At 52.5% G+C, this 18,526-nt stretch overlaps 1 protein-coding gene across 18 annotated transcripts in view; it reads left to right on the top strand.

The window, feature by feature from the left end:
* The window catches only part of SLC45A3 (solute carrier family 45 member 3), a 36,552-nt gene that overhangs the window by 17,670 nt on the left and 356 nt on the right, over positions 1-18,526 (top strand). For 9 of the 18 annotated variants that reach the window (XM_074564417.1, XM_074564414.1, XM_074564408.1 and 6 more), the window contains 5 exons: positions 6,897-7,324; positions 7,591-8,424; positions 9,939-10,204; positions 13,704-14,000; positions 18,282-18,447. In XM_074564417.1, coding sequence (XP_074420518.1) covers positions 7,153-7,324; positions 7,591-8,424; positions 9,939-10,204; positions 13,704-14,000; positions 18,282-18,447 — 1,735 coding nt within the window. In that variant the 5' untranslated portion in view covers positions 6,897-7,152. Of the gene's footprint in view, positions 1-3,725; positions 3,861-6,896; positions 7,325-7,590; positions 8,425-9,938; positions 10,205-11,478; positions 11,591-13,703; positions 18,478-18,526 lie in introns of those variants that run through there. The other 9 variants (XM_074564421.1, XM_074564420.1, XM_074564422.1 and 6 more) reach the window with 6 other exon arrangements.

Here is an 18,526-nt window from a genome sequence, read left to right as displayed (position 1 = left end):
CAGCCCAACCCTGCTAACCATCAGGATGAACAAGCTCCCAGGTCAGGAGAGCCAAAGGTAGAGGGGAGGTCACCGAGTGGCTTCTGCCGCACCTCTGCTCCCTGGCAGTTGCGGATGTGTCCTGGTAGCTCTGAAATGACTTGCGCCGTGCAGCCGAGGCAGCAGGAACCTGGCAGGACCTGAGGCTGCATCTCAAACTCCGTCTCGGTGAGCCAGGGAAGGTGAGTGGCTCAGTGATTACGGGAGACAAGAGCTTTGGTCAGCATCTGAGTGAGTGCAGTCTGGTTTAGTGGCCCGTAGATAGTGGGAGATGCAGCCCCCTGAAAACCAGCTGATGGCTCCATCTGCTTCAAACTTGGCCCCTTCTTCTCTCTTCGGCTTCTTATGTTCAATTCACAAAATGGAGATGGTAGTGAACTGCCTTTGGTCTTGGCCCAGTGTCTGTTGGGCTGGGGATCAGGAGAGCAGTGAGCACAAAAGGACCTGAACTAAGCTCTGGCTTTTAGATAGGCCTGAAAGCAGGATGGTCGCGTTGTAGGTGCTGCAATGAAGAATTTGCAGCGTGGCAGGAAAGAACTGACCCCCAGTCCTGACAAATTCAAATGTCTCCCTTTGGACCAAACGGCAGGGAAGGTCTTCTGGGCTGTTGTGGGGACCTGCCCCCCTTCCCGTAACTCTGGACAGCTTTGTAGCATCTAGCATTTGTCCTGGAGATAGATATATATATATATTTATATCTCCTGATGTCTGGGCTGCTGGACACTGCACTGTGGGGGGTGAGGGAGGGAATTTCAAATGGGCTGGGGCACCCGGGTCTTCCTTGTTCTTGTCGGAGGGGATTTCCACCCGCTGCTGCTCTTTCCCTAAGCTGAGCCGCCGAGGCCGATATAATGGAGCCCCTGAGCTCAAAGGAAACGCAGAGTTAATTCAGAGAGACTAAATAAATCGCCAGTTCTCCCATCCCTGCTTAATGACCGCTCCCCTCTCCCCACGCTGTGAATGGGGTCAAGGAGATTTGGGGGGGGGGGGAAGGGGAGAGGGTCAGGAGAGGTCAGGTGAGTTTTCCATTTCATCCCGCGCAAGCCTGCCAGAGCTATTCTCCATGGTGTATTTCACATTCAGCTGCAGTGAATGGACACTGATAGCTGTGAAAGGATCTGGCACTGGATGAACAGCCCTTCCCTAAGCACTCGCTCTTGTGCTCTCTCCCACCCTTTCTTCCAAAGGGCTTCCAGGGAGCGGGGAATTAATAACATTCGTAAAGAGCCCCTTGGAAGGTTGGAAATGTAACGTTGCGGTTATGAATGGAAACCCAAGGGCTAGCAATACCCTTCGCCCTCCCCTCTCTCTGCTGCCTGTTGGGAATGGGGTTCCACAACGAACCTGCCATGCGGGGAGGGACGGTGCGGGTCCCGCTCACGTGGGAGCTGCTGGACCGGAGCAGCCCCCGCCTGAGCTCCATCTCCTGCCTCCGGCACCGGCCCCTACCACCCCCCTCCGATGCTTCTCCAAAAAGCTATGGCTTTTCCTTTGCTGCAGAGGCTTCTGCGGGGTAATTTTTTCCCGTATAAGACAGGGCTCAGGTTATTACAGAAGCCTGACAGGTCACAAAGAGTTGATGGATCTGATTCTGTGTTGCCTGGTCATTACTGTGGCTATTTGTTCAACTGCAGGGTAGGTGCACGACTCGTAAATCAGAGAGGCTGCTACCACATTTAATAACATCTCTTGTCCCTTCTGCACCCATGTGAGAGACTGGAAGGATTATGGAGTGGCAGGGTGTGGATTCTTCTGAGGAATAAATGAGTTTTTCTGTGCCATGTAACTACACCCAAATTTTATTTTTTAAACTGTCCGTCTCTCGATCTTCATTCTGTCTAGGCGCTATTTAGATGCGATTACTTGTAAGATCCTATGTTGGAAAGATTTGAGGAGATTGGGAGGAGGAGAGACTTTTTTCAGTCTTTGCTTGTGCGTGTCCATCAGCGCCCTGCGCGTACTCCGCTCTCTTCAGGTGTCTCGGGGTTTGTTTCCTCTAAAAGCGAAAGGTGCGGTTCAAAGTCCGTTAGCGAGGGCACACGGAGCAACGTCGGTGCTGGCTGAGAGAGGGGAAGTGGGAAGTGAACGTTTCCTGGCGATGGCGTCGCTTCGTGTAAACGAGTCCGTACGTCTGACATCACCAGTAAATTCAGTCCCATTTCTGCATCAAATTCAGATGGCAGCTTTCCTCAAGCAGGGCCTTGCTGCGTCTCCGTACCGCGCCGAGCACGGGGAGTTTTGTCAAAACTTTATCTGTAGCGTGTGAACAGAGAACAAGCTCTGAGTCGGGGAAACGTGTGAGTCCAATCTGCTGCCCTGCTGCCTTTGGAGAAATGGACTCTCGGAAGCCGCTTTCCCTGGCTTCACCCCTGCTCCTTCTCCCCGCTGGTGCTGCTGGATGGGTTGCTCTCCGCAGGGACTGCCTGCCTTCCTCCCTGTCCTGGGTGCTCCAGCAGGAGGGGAGGGAGCAGGCAGCAGACTCCGGGACTGCAGGAGGTACAATCCTTTCTGCTTTGGTTGCCATTGCTGGAAAGGCTCCTGGGTGCAGGTGGGTGACAGAGGGCCCTCTCCTCTCCTTGCCTTTGTCCGGCAGCGTGTGCTGCTTTGCTCCTGCCCCCAGGACCCGCCCTCCTACCTGGCTGCCAGGTGAACCAGCCTCTCGGAGTTGATCTGTTGTTTCTCTGAAGAGAAAGGAAAGGAAAAGCTTGGTTTGCAAGCTTAAAAGTCAAAGGGAAGCCCTGGATTTAAAGATGCTTTGCTTCTTCTTGCGGGGGGAGGGGAAGGGCAGGGGAAGAGCCTTAGCACTTAACAACAGATGATGTCCCCATGGCACGACAGCTCAGTGAGCAGCTGTGGAAAAGCCCCACACGTGGCTCCCTTCTGCTTCCGAGTGCAGGAAACCTTACACAGAAGGGCTGGTATCCCCCCTTTTGGGGAGGCTGGCTGTTATCCTGGTCAAGGTGCTTGGCACTGTGTTCCCTGGGGAAGGAGAAACGCTGTGTCCCTATTGTAGAAGTTTGGGGAAACTGAGGCCAGAGGGCAAGAATTGCCTGCTGTCGTGCAGCTTTTTGGACCAGCCACCCTAAAAGGTCTTCCCATCACAAGATGCTGGGTCTCACTGGGCTGGACAGGCGGTAACCAGCCCACTTGGGTGGGATGTGTAACTGCTGCTGGGAGACCAGGGTCTCTCAGCTAGGAGATGGTTTGCCTAACTGACTCCTTCCAGCTCGGGACAAAGTTATAGAGCGCCAGACTCAAACCAGTCCTCCTGTGTAGTCTGCCAGATAAATTGTCCTAGAAAAGATTAGCAGTTTAAATGAAGTGTTTGGTCTTGGTGCTGGGACTGTTATTGAGAGACAGATTATTAACTGCAAAGCTGCAAGGGAGCATCTGCTTGTCTTTTAAAAGAAAATAAAAATCCCATGTACTAAATCTCTCTCTGCTGGCTATTTTGAAGTGCCAGCGGATCAGCAAGGGAAGGTGACAAATGTTAACACCAGGACAGGGCTTTGGGCGAAGTTCAGGTGTGAGCCCAGGGCTTCTGGGCTGGTTTGGGGCAGCGGTGGCTCGGCCCCCTGTGAACAGCGCGGGGCCGGTGCCTGCAGCCCGTGTTTGCTTTGTGCCAGGGGCCCTGGCGCGGTTCTGGTGCCAATAATGCACTGATAATAATAACGCCGTGTTATCAGGAGGCAGGGAGGGCCCTGTAACCAAACCCGCCTGTGTACCTGCAGCTCGGTTCCACCTCTGCTTGCCTGCAAACCACTTCAGTAGCTTTTCCTGAAGCCGTGTACCCGGATCTCCTCTCTCGCTGCGTGGAGGAGGTGAGTCCTGGCTTCTGGCTTCCTTTCAGCCCCGCTGCTGTGAGCCTCCCCAACCTTCTCCATCCCTCTGCCCCTGTCCTTGCAGATCAGCGCTTCTGCTGATTCTCCTAGGCTGCACTGGCATTTCTTCCCAGCTAAACCAATCTGTGTCTCTGTATTCTGTGAACAACATAAAAAAAGCAGTTGATGAGTATTGGGGTAAAATGCAATTTAAACAGAAAAGGGTTCATAATCTGTTGCAACTGTATCTACAACTTGTTTGCTATTGACAACTTCTCATCTCTGGCTGTGCATGGGTATTGCTTCTGGGAATACTGGGATTTTTTTGTTTTGTTTTTTTTTGTTAAAGCCCTCTGAGGGTGTGGAGGGGGGAAGAGACGGGTCTTTTCTTACCTACTGATAAGAAATTCAGCGCCTCTGCCTCAAAACTGAAATTCTCAGGTAGTCGGGGAGATGGACAGATTCCTGCTTCCTCCCAAGTGCTATAAAAGAGAAGAAAACAATTTTTTTTTCTCTGTGTGTGTGTGTGGGACATCTTTTACTTAATGTCTGGGGTTTACCTTGGGATTAGTCCCCCTCTGTAAGCCCTCCAGACCCTGGACTACATTGGACGGTGGACATTACATCTCCTTTCCAGTTCTAGCTCAGAGCGAGAGTGGCTCGGTTAATTTTGGCTTGTGAATGTGCTTCCTCTAGCTAACAGCACCCGGGCTTGTGCTGCTGGAGCTGTAGGGCTGCAGCTTAAATTCCTATCCCAAGGCTGTCAGCCAGCTGGGCACCCATCACAAACGAACAAGGCTGAGACATCCTGTGTCTAGCCCACATCTAAGAAAGGTGGTTGCTGCCCCCAATCGCTTCCTTGCAGATAGAGTGCGTCTGAAGTAATGCTGAGCGTATCTGGGGCCTCTGAGTATTCCTTTGAAGCCTCCTCTAGTGATTAAAGGAAAACTGTTACTGTTCCCCCTCTGCCGTTAGCTTGCTATTTGACCTTGGGCAAGTCATTTAAATGTTCAGAGTTGTTAAAAGGAGATATCTTTTGTGACAGTTGAGGTCTAAGTGAGTGTGGAGGGGGAAGGTGAGGGATCTTGGAAGGAAAATAATCTGTACTTACTGTGTGTAATTGGCAGCCCGTCAGCTCCTCGGCTCAGGAGTGGTGCCTCTCCTCCAACGAGAGGCGGGGAGCGATGCTTGCGTTTTGCAAAAACCTCATCCCACACCTCCAGCTTCACCCCGTCATCTCTGTGTGGGTTACTTGGCTGATGGCAAGAGGGGAAGAAAGAGAAAAGGGAGAACACAGAAACTGTCCCAACTGTACCTGTCTACCAGCACTTGTGCAGTGATGGAGGTCAAATGCACGTGCTCTGTGAAGTCAGGGAACATTAATTTGCACCATGTCTGGTGGTAACGTGGAGGTTTGCCTCTGCCCAGTGTAGCCATGGCAAGGCTGAGGGCCAGCGCTGCTGGTTCAGCAGCTCCTCCTGCATCCCGCAGCCCTTCCAGCCCTGCGAGGTCTGACCTGCTCCACCAGCCGTGGCCTCCAGCACTGGTTGCCTCAGCGGGCTGGGGAGGGAGGCGAGTGTTGGCCTGGAGATGTTCCCTGTAGGAGTCTTTTCCTCTTCCCTGTAATCGAGGCAAAGAATTTAGAGGGGGACCAGGCTGCAAAATTCATGTCTCTTGATGGTTCACTCTCTGCAGCGAAGTAAGGAAAGTGTGTCCCAGCTAGCTGCCCTGGCAGGGAGAGGGTGTGCAGGCAGGCAGGTACGCGGTTACGGCTTCCCTGCAGTCAGGGAGGGAGCAATTGGAGATAAACTCCTCCGCCTGCGTGTCTCACATTCTGCTCAGCCTCCTTCATCCCAAAGGACCCAAAGCACTTGGGGGCTGTGCTGCGGTGGGACAGGAGGCAGAAGCGTCCGTGCACACTGGGAGTGCAGTGCACAGTCCAGAAATGGGTCATGAAGCACATTCAGGCCAGCAGGACCTGTTATGCCTTGTCCCCAGAGAGAAACTCGATAGTGGCTCATTTAGGGTGAGAAGTTGGAGCGTATGAATCCTGAGAATTAGGCAGCAATTTGTTTTACTCCTAAATCAGTGTCTGTGCAGGAGCTTAATGACTTGCTAACCCATTCTACCTTTCGCAGCATACCTACAGACTTTCTTCCCCAGGTGCTTTTAGTGAAACAGCAGTTTGGTGGACTCGATGCTGATAACTTTGCAGGATTTCTTGTGATTGTAGACTGACATAGTGGCAGGCTCATAACAGGTTACTAAGAGACATCTGCTTACTCTTGCTTTAGCTGCTTAGCCCCTGTCCTGATCTGGTGGCCTCTCCCCTCTGAAGAAAGCTGGAGAGAGGGAGCATGTTACAGGGCAAATAAATGACTCAGACTAATGAGTAAGGTAATTGCCGTTCACTGTTAGATGAGGCTAAAGTGGGTCAGGTTTGTTTGTGAAACTCCACAGAGGCACCATCTGTTCTCTGTGCCCCGTCTCAGGGGCTGGAGGCAGGATTTGGGTGAAACTGCTTCCCCGGGAGCCTGCGGGGCAGTGCGGAGGATGCCCCGGTCATTAGGCAGTGGCGTCTAATGACCAGGGTCTCTGGAGATGACCCTGTGTGACTGCAGGCGAGTGCCTGCAGCCCTGCTCCTTGAAGGGGACTCTTAATTGATTTCACTGGGAGAGGGGACCCTAAATCCTTTGTCTCTCTGCTACAACGGGAGAGGATGGGGCTGGACAGGACACGGAGAGGTCATTAGACCTCCCTTAGCCCGAAGGCGGGATTGGATTTTCCCAAACCGTGTCTGACAAGTGCCTGTCTCACCTGTCACAAGCCCTTGGAGAGAAACCTGGCACCAATGTAATTCGTGTCTTTTAACCCTGCCGCTCTCCCAGATGTCCTCTCATCTTCCTCCCCTGCCTGCAAGCCTGTGGGGATGGGGACTGTCTCTCTCAGTGATGATGTGTCTGTGTGATACCTGGTTTTAGCCTTTTCCCCTGCCCTGGACCCCGCTGTGTCTAACAAGCTCTCTCTTCTCGCAGACCACAGCATGTGAGCAGAAGGAGAAGCCTGGAGCAGGATCCCTGCCTGCCCACGCCCAGCCCCGACATTGCTGGGGCCACATCTTGCAAGACGAGGAAGAGGAAAAGACCCTTCATTCACCATTGCTAAAAATGGGAGGCAGCATCTGTCCAGCAGACCAGGAAGGGAAGCTCCAAACCTTGCCTTTGGGGCATCCCTGGGAGTGCCGCAGCTGGAGCGACACAGCCCTCTGTCAGTAAGGGGTGTCGGGGCAGCATGGCGCAGAGAGCCTGGGTCAGCATGCTCTTCCACAACCGCAAGACCCAGCTCCTGCTGGTCAACTCCCTGACGTTCGGCCTGGAGGTCTGCCTGGCAGCAGGGATAACCTACGTGCCCCCGCTGCTGCTGGAAGTGGGCGTGGAGGAGAAGTTCATGACCATGGTTTTAGGTAGGCAGGTTTTTTTTGTCGTCTTTGAGGTGCTTGTTTCCCCTTCGAGTCTGGAGGGCAGGGGCAAATAAGGGCATGGAGGCTTGTCTCTGCAGGGTGGTGGCAGGGCTGCTGTTACATCAAGAGCAGCCTTGTGTTTGGAGGAGGGGGCTGTGACCCAGTGGAGCTTACTGATTTCTTGAAACATCCCAGGCTTTTTTTACAATGCATACAGACCAGTGTCCTACAGATCTGGCTGCCTAACACCACTTCTTTCTCTTTTCCAGGGATAGGACCTGTCCTTGGCTTGGTTTTTGTCCCGCTAATTGGATCCGCCAGTGACCACTGGCACAGCAGCTATGGCCGAAGGCGACCTTTCATCTGGATGCTGTGCCTGGGAGTCCTGCTGAGCCTCTTCGTTATCCCACATGCCAGCAGCCTGGCCAGCCTGTTTGCCCTCAACACTCGCCCGCTGGAGATTGCCTTCCTCATCCTGGGCATCGGGTTGCTGGATTTCTGCGGCCAGGTCTGCTTCACTCCGCTGGAAGCCCTGCTCTCAGACCTCTTCCAGGAGCCAGACAACTGCCGCCAGGCCTTCTCCATGTACGCCTTCATGATCAGCTTGGGGGGCTGCATTGGCTACCTGCTTCCAGCCATTGACTGGGGTGGCAGCTTTCTGGCCCCGTACCTGGGAGGGCAGGAGACCTGCCTCTTCAGCCTCCTTGCCGTCATTTTCCTCGGCTGTGTGCTGGCCACGCTCTTTGTGACAGAGGAGGCAGCCACCCAGGCAGATGTCCTGGATGGCCCCACACTGAAGGATGCTCCTCCTAAGCCCTCACCTCCTGCCTGCTGCTCTTGCCAGCTCTCCCGGAGCTCCTGTCTCCTGCAGGCCAGGCATGTGATGCAGGCCCTGAGAAACCTCTGCACGTTGGTGCCACGGCTTCACAGCCTCTACTGCCGCATCCCCAAGGTCATCCGGCGTCTGTTCGTGGCTGAGCTCTGCAGCTGGATGGCACTCATGACTTTCATGCTGTTCTACACAGACTTTGTTGGGGAAGGACTGTACCATGGCGTCCCCAGAGCCAAGCCAGGCACGGATGCCAGACGCCACTACGATGAAGGTGAGAAGTGAACCAGCCACTCTAAGGCTGCAGCACCCATTCCCTAGGATAGGAGTGCTTAGTGGGAGCTAGGAATGGGCTCAGCTTTGCTAGTAATGCAAAAAAACATTACAGGAAACTAGACTTTCTACAGGTGAGTCAGGACAAAACATTCCTCCATGGCCCCCGGAGCGTTGCACAGTGGACCAAATAGGGAAACACCTCTTTGTCCTCTGAGCTACCCAGCATAGGACTAGATCTGGCAGCGCAGCTCTGGCCTGGGGCTGAATTGTTAAGTGGCAGAACAGTCTGGCAGGTTACATGCCGAACAGGACGTATCCGGCTCTGTCTGCGGGCTGTGGTTGCTGCTGCCGGGTCCTTTTACTGCTATTCCCTCTTTTTTATTGAGGGGTGATGGTGCTCCACGTCTCTTGGAGGGCAGGGGTTGGAAAGCCGGGACGTGCTCAGAAGCGGTGAGGTGGGCTTTGCTGCATCTTCCTTTTGTGCTACTGTGAGATTCTCATCTCACATCTGTATCTGGGGAGCCCTCGAGCAGTTTCCCCAGTTTTCACCCCTCTCTCCAGTGCTTTCTGGTAGTGCTACCACTGCAGTCAGTAGCTGTCGCGTCCGCATCACGGGATGCTGCTCACTGCCGCATGTTACCTGCTTACTGTTGTTGCTTGTTGTCCTGTTTTGCCTGCTGTGCTGTGCCAGAGCCTTGACTTGCTGCCCAGCCCTTCTTTTCCTCTCACTAATCTAAGTATTTTATTCTTGGAGGCACCTTCCTGGCCCTCCTCCTGCAGCTGTATATCTTTCCCTCGGAGTTTTCCACTCACTGCTTCCGTGAGCTCTGCAGTACACTGCCTCTTTGTGCTGAATGTCTATTTAACTTAGAGGGAGCTTAATTATTGTTTAACACTTGCACTGTATAGCTTCCAGCAGGTCAGGACTCCATTGTGCTAGCTGTCATAGAAACATGTGTTGAGTAATGATCCTTGCTTCAAAGAGTTAATGGTTTTAATTCCCTGAAATCTGATAGATCTTTGCAAAGGGTAAGGTCCGGATTGCTACCGGATACTGCAGTCGTTTAGTGGATGTTGTGTACTTTACCTTGGCTTAAGCACAATTCCTTTTGTTCTGTTGCTGGTTTTGGCATCAGATAACAACAGATCCTGGTTCATGAGCAGGTGACAGATCCTGGATCACGAGTAGAAAGGTGCCAACGACTTCGAAAGACAAGAGTGGCATTTGGATTCCTATCTCCCATTGCCCCTTTAGTTAGACCGGGGTGCCTGGGAGCGCAGTAGGAAGTACTCGCTGCTGGTGGAGGGAGGGTGGGAGCTGCAGACAGGGACTATGTTAGGTGATGCTGTTCTGCTTCCTGACCCAGCCAGGTGGTTGCGGCTGTGCCACACTCTGCATGGACTGTCCTGAGTTGGGCACCGAAGGAGAGGGAAGGAGGCCCAAAGGCGTTCGGCTGTGTGAAGCCTGGGTGCAGTCAGGGCAGTGTCTCTCACACCTCTGCTTACCTGCAGGTGTCCGGATGGGTAGTTTGGGCCTCTTCCTGCAATGCGTCACATCCATCTTCTTTTCGACAATCATGGACCGGATGGTGAAGCAGTTTGGGACGCGGGCGGTCTACCTGGCCAGCGTGGTGTTCTTCCCCGTGGCTGCCTTCGTCATGTGCCTTTCCCACAGTGTCATCGTTGTGACCATCTCAGCTGCTCTGACGGGCTTCACCTTCTCTGCACTCCAGATCCTGCCATACACCCTGGCATCACTCTATCATCATGAAAAACAGGTAGGGATCTGCTCCAGAGGCCAATGTGCTGGCTAGCTGTGAGGACAGCTCGGCCAGCCTCTTTTGCCACTTGTGGCTGGTACAGTCAGATCAGCCCATGGAAGAGAAACATGTGCCTCTGTGCAAAGGTTTTCCACGTGTGCCTCCTGTCTCCGGGCTGTGTCTTCTCTGAAGACTCATCTGAAATGGAGGAGATAAGAGAGTTTAGCATCCCCTTCCTTAGGCATCCCCTGCTTACAGCAAGTATTATGCAATTTTAAAAAGTGGCGAGTGGGTAAGATGGGAGAAATCAGCTAGGATTGGTGTATCAAAAGGGATGTCCTATGGTCCTCTGTGTTCTGCATATTTTTAGGGAAACTGATGCAGGTTAGTTATACCTGTGTGCATTCTGCAACCGAGTCACATCTGCAGCACTGCCAATGTGAGGTGCTGAAAACCTCAAGAATTTTCAGCTCTTAGGGCTCCTGCTTTCCGATTTTTGTACATAAACTGAGGTTCTTCCTATTCCCCTAACTCCAAGAAGAATAAACGTTGTGAAACTTTTGACACCAATACAAAAGCTAGTAATCCTGTCCCACAGATGTTATCCTTGTGGAGAAGTCCTAGGAGGTTCCTGAGTTGCACACTGGATTAATAGGAGTTTCTCTTGTGCTGCAAATGCAAAATTAATTTGTGGTTTGAGAGCAGCTCTTTCATCCCAATGGCAGGCGGTTCGCTATGCAGTAAAATAAGTAGGAGTTTTTACCACAGGCATCCAGATGTTCACATTGAACAAATACTTCTGACCAACCCATCCCAATTTGCACCAGGCACCCTGTCAAAATAGGGGTACGAGGGAGTGTTCTGCTTTGCAAAAGCTTCGGTTTGGCTGGGATCTCCCATGGACATAATATCAATGGAATGAAAACCAAACTCCACGGGCTGGGAATGTGAAGGCCACATGCCCAAATATTTGCCAAAGGCTTGACAGGGAAACACTCTAGTACAATGAGGTGTGGGGTATAGCTGGGTTTGGTCTCTCTGTTGCCCTAACTTGAAAGTTCCTCCTTCCTTTACCAACTACTTTGCAGCAGGCTGCAGGGAGACCCCACAAGAAGTAGTCCCTAAAATGCCTTTTACAGAAATCTCTCCCTCTTCCCCATTTCTGTTCTCTTCTTTTTTCTTACTTTTGAAATCTGTCATCATCTCTTTTCGCCTTCCCTCGTTCCTGCTTCCTCTCTTCCCTCTTCCCCCCCCCCCCACTTTTTTTTTAACTTTAAACACTCCTCCCAAAGCGAATCAGCGGAAGGGGCATCCAAAGTGGCTGTTGCTTCCACCCTGTGCAGGATCGTTGGCGAAAGCCTGCAGGGCCACCTCCGCTGGAGCTCCTTGCTTTGCGCAGGCTGTGTAAGTCCGTCCGTTTTCCTGCATGGCCTCTCATCTCCGCATGGCCACTAAACCTTGTCTAGAACAGGAGGAAAAGACCTGCATGTCCTAACAGTGCCTGGAAGCTCGGTAGAGGTGAGATGCATGGTGGGCTCTCAGGTCTTCTGCATGAGATTAGGGAGAGTTGGGTTCCTCATTCCCACCACTCCCCATCAACTATAGAGGGAGGTGAAGCTGCTGATGGAGGCACTGGTGGCTCCTGTGGTTGTTTCCTGTGTTACAAGGTTTGGTTTTAAAGCGCAGGTTCTCACTAAGCTCGTTCCTGTGAGTATGTGTGTAAGTCATTTTCTCTGGATTGAAATTAATTCTCCACACTAGGTATTCAAACACGCTTGACAGAACTCGTCTCTCTGAATAGCCTGGGTCAGTATAGAAACCAAGAAATGTGGCACGGGCCTTCAGGGCAGCTGAGCAGGCTTGGGGGAATGTCAGCATCAAATATGAAGGGCTGGAACTGTGGGGGACATCCTGGTTTGGCTCGCACAATGCCCTTTCTGTGCCAGGTTTTGAGGTACTTTGAAGTCTGATGGCAATAGGAGGCATGTGGCAGGATTTTTAAGCTCCACATAAGATAAGTGACAGTCCTGGATTGATGCATTTAAGTGTAAATTCATGAGCCTGGGCAGAATTGCGGAGCTGAAGGGTACAGCGAGCAGCTGAGCAGAGCCCCGGTAAAGCTTTTGGAAGATGATTGCTATTTAGTGAAGTTCTTCTCATCTGGTTTCTCTTCTCCGATTGAATCTGAAAGTGTTTGTGCTACAGATCTGCAGCCATGGCCCGGGGCGGCACGAAGGGAGCCTGGCTGGTGCTGACATACGCCAGGGCAGGGCTGGGTGTAGCTGGGTGGGTGCCAGGGCTGCTGAAAGCTTTGCGATGGCCTGCAAGAGAGCCGGAGTGCCCGCACTCCAGCACCCGCAGGTCCCTCCTCCAAAATGAAGGATAGTTCAGGCAAGCCCCTCTGAGCCCTGCAGCTGAGTAGAGCGCTCTCTGCTCTCAAACAGGTGCTGGTTTTGCCTTTTTATTTTCGTTGTTTGTTCAGTCTCACCGTGCAGATAATGGATTAACGTGTCCCTCGTTATCTGCTCTTCCCTGTGCAGACCAGTGGTCGTGCGTAATTGCAAACGCCCTGGAGTTTTAAAGCTGGAGCTCTGCAACATTTTTGCTGTCTGCACGTGACTGCCCATTAGTTGTTGGCGTTAACGTGGAGAGCTTTTTGATCCAAATAACTCTGTGTGAATACTGCTGGAGTGAGCCATGCCCCAGAGGTCTCACAGCTTGAACAAAGCGAGGCAAAAAATGGGTGAGGAGAAAAAGATTTTTCTTCCCTCTCCCTTTCCTAGCCTGAATGAGGAGGCTCAGGTCAGGCAGATGAAGCAACTCGGTTGAGGTCACGCATGCACGGTCCGTTGCAGAGCTGAGAAAAGAGCTCTTTCCTCAGTTCCCAGCACTGTGTCATCTACGCTGGTGTCACTTTTAAGTATCAGATATTAAGAAGTGGTCATGCATCCAGGGCTCTGAACTGTTCATCTGCCCTTTGGGCTCTTCTGCAGGAAGGTTTTGAGTTTCTACTTTATAAACACTTCTGTTTGCGCTGGAGTGCGCTGGCTCTGATACGTCCAAAGTGGGCTCCAGCCCTTCAGTCCTCTCCTGTAGGTGTGCATCAGCCGATTTCAGGATGGGGTGAGCTGCAGTTGGTGCCCGGCTTCCCTTGGCACCCAGTGAGGAGGTGACAACCCAGGGCTCAGCTCAAAATGTCCCCAAGTGCAAAGCCCGGGCTGGCTATGGGCTGCAGCACTCTGCTGAGCTCCAGAGCTCCAGCATAACAAAGGCACCGTTTGGCCAGATTCCCCCGGTGAGTCAGGGTTGCTTTGAATCCTGTGCCAGTCGGGAAAAGCCAGGCTGGCTCCTGGAGGCCGTCTCACGTGGGCCAGGCTCACTGCAGGCGCTCCCCACCTCTACCAGCCTGACCCAAGGCACACAAAGCAGAGTGGCTTTGCCCCTCTGCCCCCCACCTCGCTTGCTCCACCCTACCTCTGCCTTCTCATTCCTCACGTGCCTTCTTTCTTTCCTCTAGGTATTTTTGCATAAATATAAGAGCAAAGAAGAGGAAGATGCAGCTCGACTGAATAAGAAATCAGCCTTCTCTAAAGGCCTCCTTTCCAGCCAGAAGCTGCCTTACCAGAATGGACATGCTGGGAGCCTCTTCTCTTCTTCCTCCTCCTCTCCTCCAGCCGCCGGCTCGGCTCTGTGCGTCAGCTCCTCCTGCGACGTCTCGCTCATGATGATGGTGGGAGAACCGGACTCTGTGGCTCCCGGACGAGGCATCTGCCTGGACCTGGCTATTTTGGACAGTGCTTTCCTCCTCTCTCAGGTTGTCCCCTCCCTCTTCATGGGGTCCATCGTCCAGTTTACGCAGTCAGTGACTGCCTACATGGTGTCAGCTGCCGGCTTTGGCCTGGTGGCCATTTACTTTGCAACCAAAGTTGTCTTTGATAAGAGTGACATGGCGAAGTATTCAGTGTGACGTGGAAGGCACAAGGGCAGCGCGCGGGTGCCTGCATGTGGCAAAACGAGATGTGTGTGTGTTCACACGGCCGCTTGTGGGAGGCCTCGTGTGGGACCTGCTCTCCCCATGCTGTTGCTGTAGCCCTGGGGGCTAGTTGTGGGCTGGGGCCAGGAGAGATGCAGCAGGGCTAATCTCAGGTGTAAATACGAGGCATCGGGGCATTGTGCTTCGGGCCATAAGTGCTTTCCAAAGGTGCCTTTATCAAAAGAAAGCACTGCACAGCCAGCACCAAAGGGGGTTGTACAGGGGAGAGAAAGGAAATGGACTTTTCCTTTAATAACGGGTCGTGTTTCTCTGTAATTCTACCTAAACTGAGCAGGAGAGGCAGTGGTATGGGGAGGGGAGGAAGAAATCATTGGCTCTCCTGTTTTCCAGTTATAGCTGTATCCTCTTCCGCTGCCTCTTGTAGTTTTACTCAACTTCTTGAGCAATACTTCTGCAAATAGGACACTGGGAGGAGATTTCCTTGGAAAAAAAAAAAAGATGGGTGGCTAAGGTTTGGCCTCGGAGCAAAGGGGGTGCATATATGTGCACGCACGTGTTCGTCCTTTCCCACCTCTGTTCTGACTGGGAGAAACCATTTAGGAGAAAAGTTACTATGTCTTGTTTTGGAAAAACAAGTAACGTTTCATTAGGACCAATTCCAAAAGGTGACTTACCTTTTACCTATGTACCAAGTTGCATCAGATGGAATGGACTTAACTTTTTTTTTTTTTTTAAACAATTGTTTTTAGCTTTTCTTACGCAGTTCTCAGTAACTCTGACCTCTCACTCCTCAGCGCTCAGAACTGCTGCCTGCTCTCTCCCCTGACAGATCTAGGCTGTTGTGGCTCTTCCGCACCTGGCCCCTAAAATATGCTGCCCTACACAGGGAAAATCTGTTCTTGGAGGGTTTTCATCCTGTGACAATGAAGTAGAACAGGGAGAGCTCTCCTGGGAGGCTACCTGAGAACAAGGGTACCATCCCCGAGGAAGCTGGAGAAATCCACTGATGGCTAGTTGACACCCACTGATGGCTAGTTGAACTCAGCAGCAGTCACTGCTCCAGTAGGTACCTGGAGTTGGTCACTGTCTGTGTCTGTTTTCCCTCAAAGCTGTGGGCACAAAGCAGCCTTCTAGACCAGGCTCTTCCTTCCAGACAGAAAGGCTCGGGGCTGTGCTTGCCGGCTGGCAGGAGCACACCTTGCAGAGCACCCCGCATCCCGGTGCGGTGGCTGAGTTACCACCTTGCCAGCGCACCCAGAGTGTGCTGGAAACAGCACCGTGAACGGGAGGGAGGTAGGACAAAACGTGCCTGCCGCCGCTTACACAGCCTAGTTAGTTCTTGGTGTGTTGGACAGGACGCGGAGCAGGACAGAAACTCTTGATGCTGTTTGTGCCTGTCATTTGCTGATCCAGATTATGTCTTTACTGTTACGCTTGTTTGGGATTTTTTTAATTTATTTTATTTTACTTCCAGACAGGAGTCAAGGTTCTTAATGAGGCACAGCGTAAACAATTACCCGTTTGAGAAAGGCAAAGGCCCTCTTGCTCCCCTAGCACTGGGACCAAATGCTCCTGCGTTGTTGAGGTTGTTGAGCTCCCAGCTGTGAGTCATCTTCCACTGGCAGAAGAGTGGCTGCCGCTGTGTGTCCCTCTGGCCAGTCCCATTCCCCATCCGCGTGGAATAATTCTGTTTGTGGCGGATTTCGACCACTCAAAAACTACCCGCACACCAAGTAGGAGTCAAGGTCCTGGCCCACAGTCAGCACTTAAACTTCGAAATGATCCAAACGCTGCCTGCGGTGCACGGAGCAAAACATGAACTGCGTGTTTGGAGGCCAGGCTGGGAGTATGCAGAAGTTCAGCAGTCCTTAACTTTGGCTGGTCTAAACAAAGTGTTCGTGACGAATTTTCTGCGGAGGTGTGTGGGCAGTGAGATGCAGTGGTGAGGCTCTGCTGAAGGGCAATCTGTTGCTATTTTTGCAAGGTCTTGTCAGACTATTCCTTGGCATGGAAGCCAGGTTACTCCCCTGCTGTCTGCAGACGGGTCCTGAGAGGGCTTCTCCTAAGTTTTTTAAACATTTCTTTCCCGTAAAGGGTGACTGTTTTTATTTTATTTCTTCTCAAATTATATGCCTACCAGCCTCCCTTTCCCACAACAAGGTTTGCGTGCTGAAATGCAGCTGTTTTGGGGATGGATTTGGCAGCTGCTTAACCACCTACAGAAACAGTTTTTTGTCTGTACTTCCTACCCTGGTCTGTCCACTCAAGGCTTCAGGAGGAAGTCTTTGAGGCAAAATGTTATTGCCAAAGGTGGAGTGTTTCTTGGATGAATGCTCCTAGTGATCAGTAACCTCCGGCCCAAGATTTTTCAAACAGGTCCCTACCTGACTGCTGAAGTATCCTTTATTTTTTCTAATGTAAAATGATGGGAATCTTCACACGTGGAGGCTGCTACGATGCTAAGTGTTTTTGATAATTGAGCCATTTGGTTTAAGTGCCTAAGGAGTACTTCCACACTAAACTTCAGGTGTACGGGTTTGATGATAAAGGCCTTAAATGCTTCACTACGGGCATCCAAGTGATCCTTGAAAAAGCAACGGGCTGGGGGGGGAGACAGCCTTGTTTTATAATACCCTTTGGTTTGGAACATGAAGGAGGGAGACGCTGCAGTTCTTGATCCATCACTTGTATCTGTCCCTCAAGAGAAGAAGACAAGTCTGCCAGGTTCCCCGAGTGACCTGCCCTCCATCCGCTGAGGTGGCTTCAGTGCAGCTGTAGCCTGGCCGTAGCTGGTGGACATGAATAGGTTTGGGCTCAGAGCATGTGCAGCAGGTTCTGGAGCTGGAGGGCGTAGGATCAGTCAGTGCAGGTCGGGTCTCAGACCTGTCCTTCACTGACAGATCAAATGTGCCCTCTTCTCCCACCCCCTTCACTGCGCTGGGTCCTGGACTTGGCACCCAGGTCTCCTCGGCAAGTCTGGCGTCTGCATGTGGAGAGCTGGCTCTGATCTCACTGGTCCTAGGAGAGGGCAGGCTGGGTTTGTCCAGTTTTCTCATAATTCACATATGCTTCCGGGGAGGTGCCTGCATTGACTTCATTTATGTTCAGAAAAGAGACCGCTGAGCAACTGAACTCGTGACTCTGCAGCCAGCTGCTCTTGCTCTCTGCATCCCAGACGGGCGCCCGTCATCTTGCTTTGGTCTGACCTGTGGCTGGGTTGATAGCAGAGCTTATCCTCCCTTCCAGCTGGAGAGACACGACCCAGTCTGAACCGGGGGCTCTGTATCCACTTGTCCTCTGGCTGCACTGCTCTTGTTTTAGCCAGTTCAGCACGTTTGAGAAGAGCTACTTGATTATCCACCAAGAGACTCTTGGATTTCTCCCCTCCCCCTGGCACTCTTCTTCCCATTTCTCCATCTGGAGTGAAACCCAGCGAATTCAGTAATTGCTCCTTTCCGTCTTACCCTCCTATTACTCCAGGAGAAGTCTGCTGGGCCCCCTGCCAGCTGCTGACAGAGTGGGCAGATGGGTACGGGAAGGAGTTGTTTGCCAAGACCCAGCTCTGTCTTCGCTAACCCTGTCCCCCGTGGGAGTTCAAGCCCAAACAGATTTGGGCCGTTTTCCCTGGAAGCGTGGCTGTTGGCAGGGGGAGAGGAGGCAGTGGGAAACCGCCACGTGCAGCCAGGTCCTGGGTGGGTGGTGGGCAGGCGGGGGACAAGGCTTCTGCATACAAGAAAGGAGAACAAGGCAGGGGTCTTGGAGGAGAATGAGTTGAGATCGGGGCGAGGGAGCAGGAGGAAGAGGGGTTTGGGGGAAATCAGGGGTTTGCAGCAGCGTGAGGGACTGGGGTGCGACACTGGCTCAGCCCCAGACATGGTGGGGAGCATCCCCCTCGGTGTGGCCTTGTCCTGTCCATAAAGCACTTCATAACCCTTCATGGTGGCAGCCTCCTGCCGGCGTGATCCCGGCCCTGGCCAGGAGCTGGCTGTGTAGGTCCTGAGCTGGGCTGTCGTCCCCAAACCCGCAAGGGACATTGCATTTGCTGTCACTGCGATGGCCCCATCCATGTGCTCTGTTGTTACCAAACCCCTTTCTTCCTAGCTCAGGCTGTCGCTGGGGCTGACAGGAGAGGCATTTTCCAGAGCATCTGGTGAGAAAACTCCTTTCTTTGTGAGATGTCCTTTGTGGCCAACCCGGCGTGTGGCCAGGACCAGCTTCATGTGTGTCGCGTGTAGAGCAGCAGGGGACAAGGCGTGTTCTAGTGAAGGTAAGCGCATCCCTTACACGCTGTTACTGATACGACTTGTGTGAACATAGAAACCTCTCTAGGACATGATTTTTCTGCA

The sequence above is a fragment of the Larus michahellis genome, chromosome 21 (genome assembly GCF_964199755.1).
Source record: "Larus michahellis chromosome 21, bLarMic1.1, whole genome shotgun sequence".
NCBI lineage: Eukaryota > Metazoa > Chordata > Aves > Charadriiformes > Laridae > Larus > Larus michahellis.
Note: the sequence above shows the minus strand (reverse complement) of the source record. Positions and strands in the feature narration are given on the sequence as shown.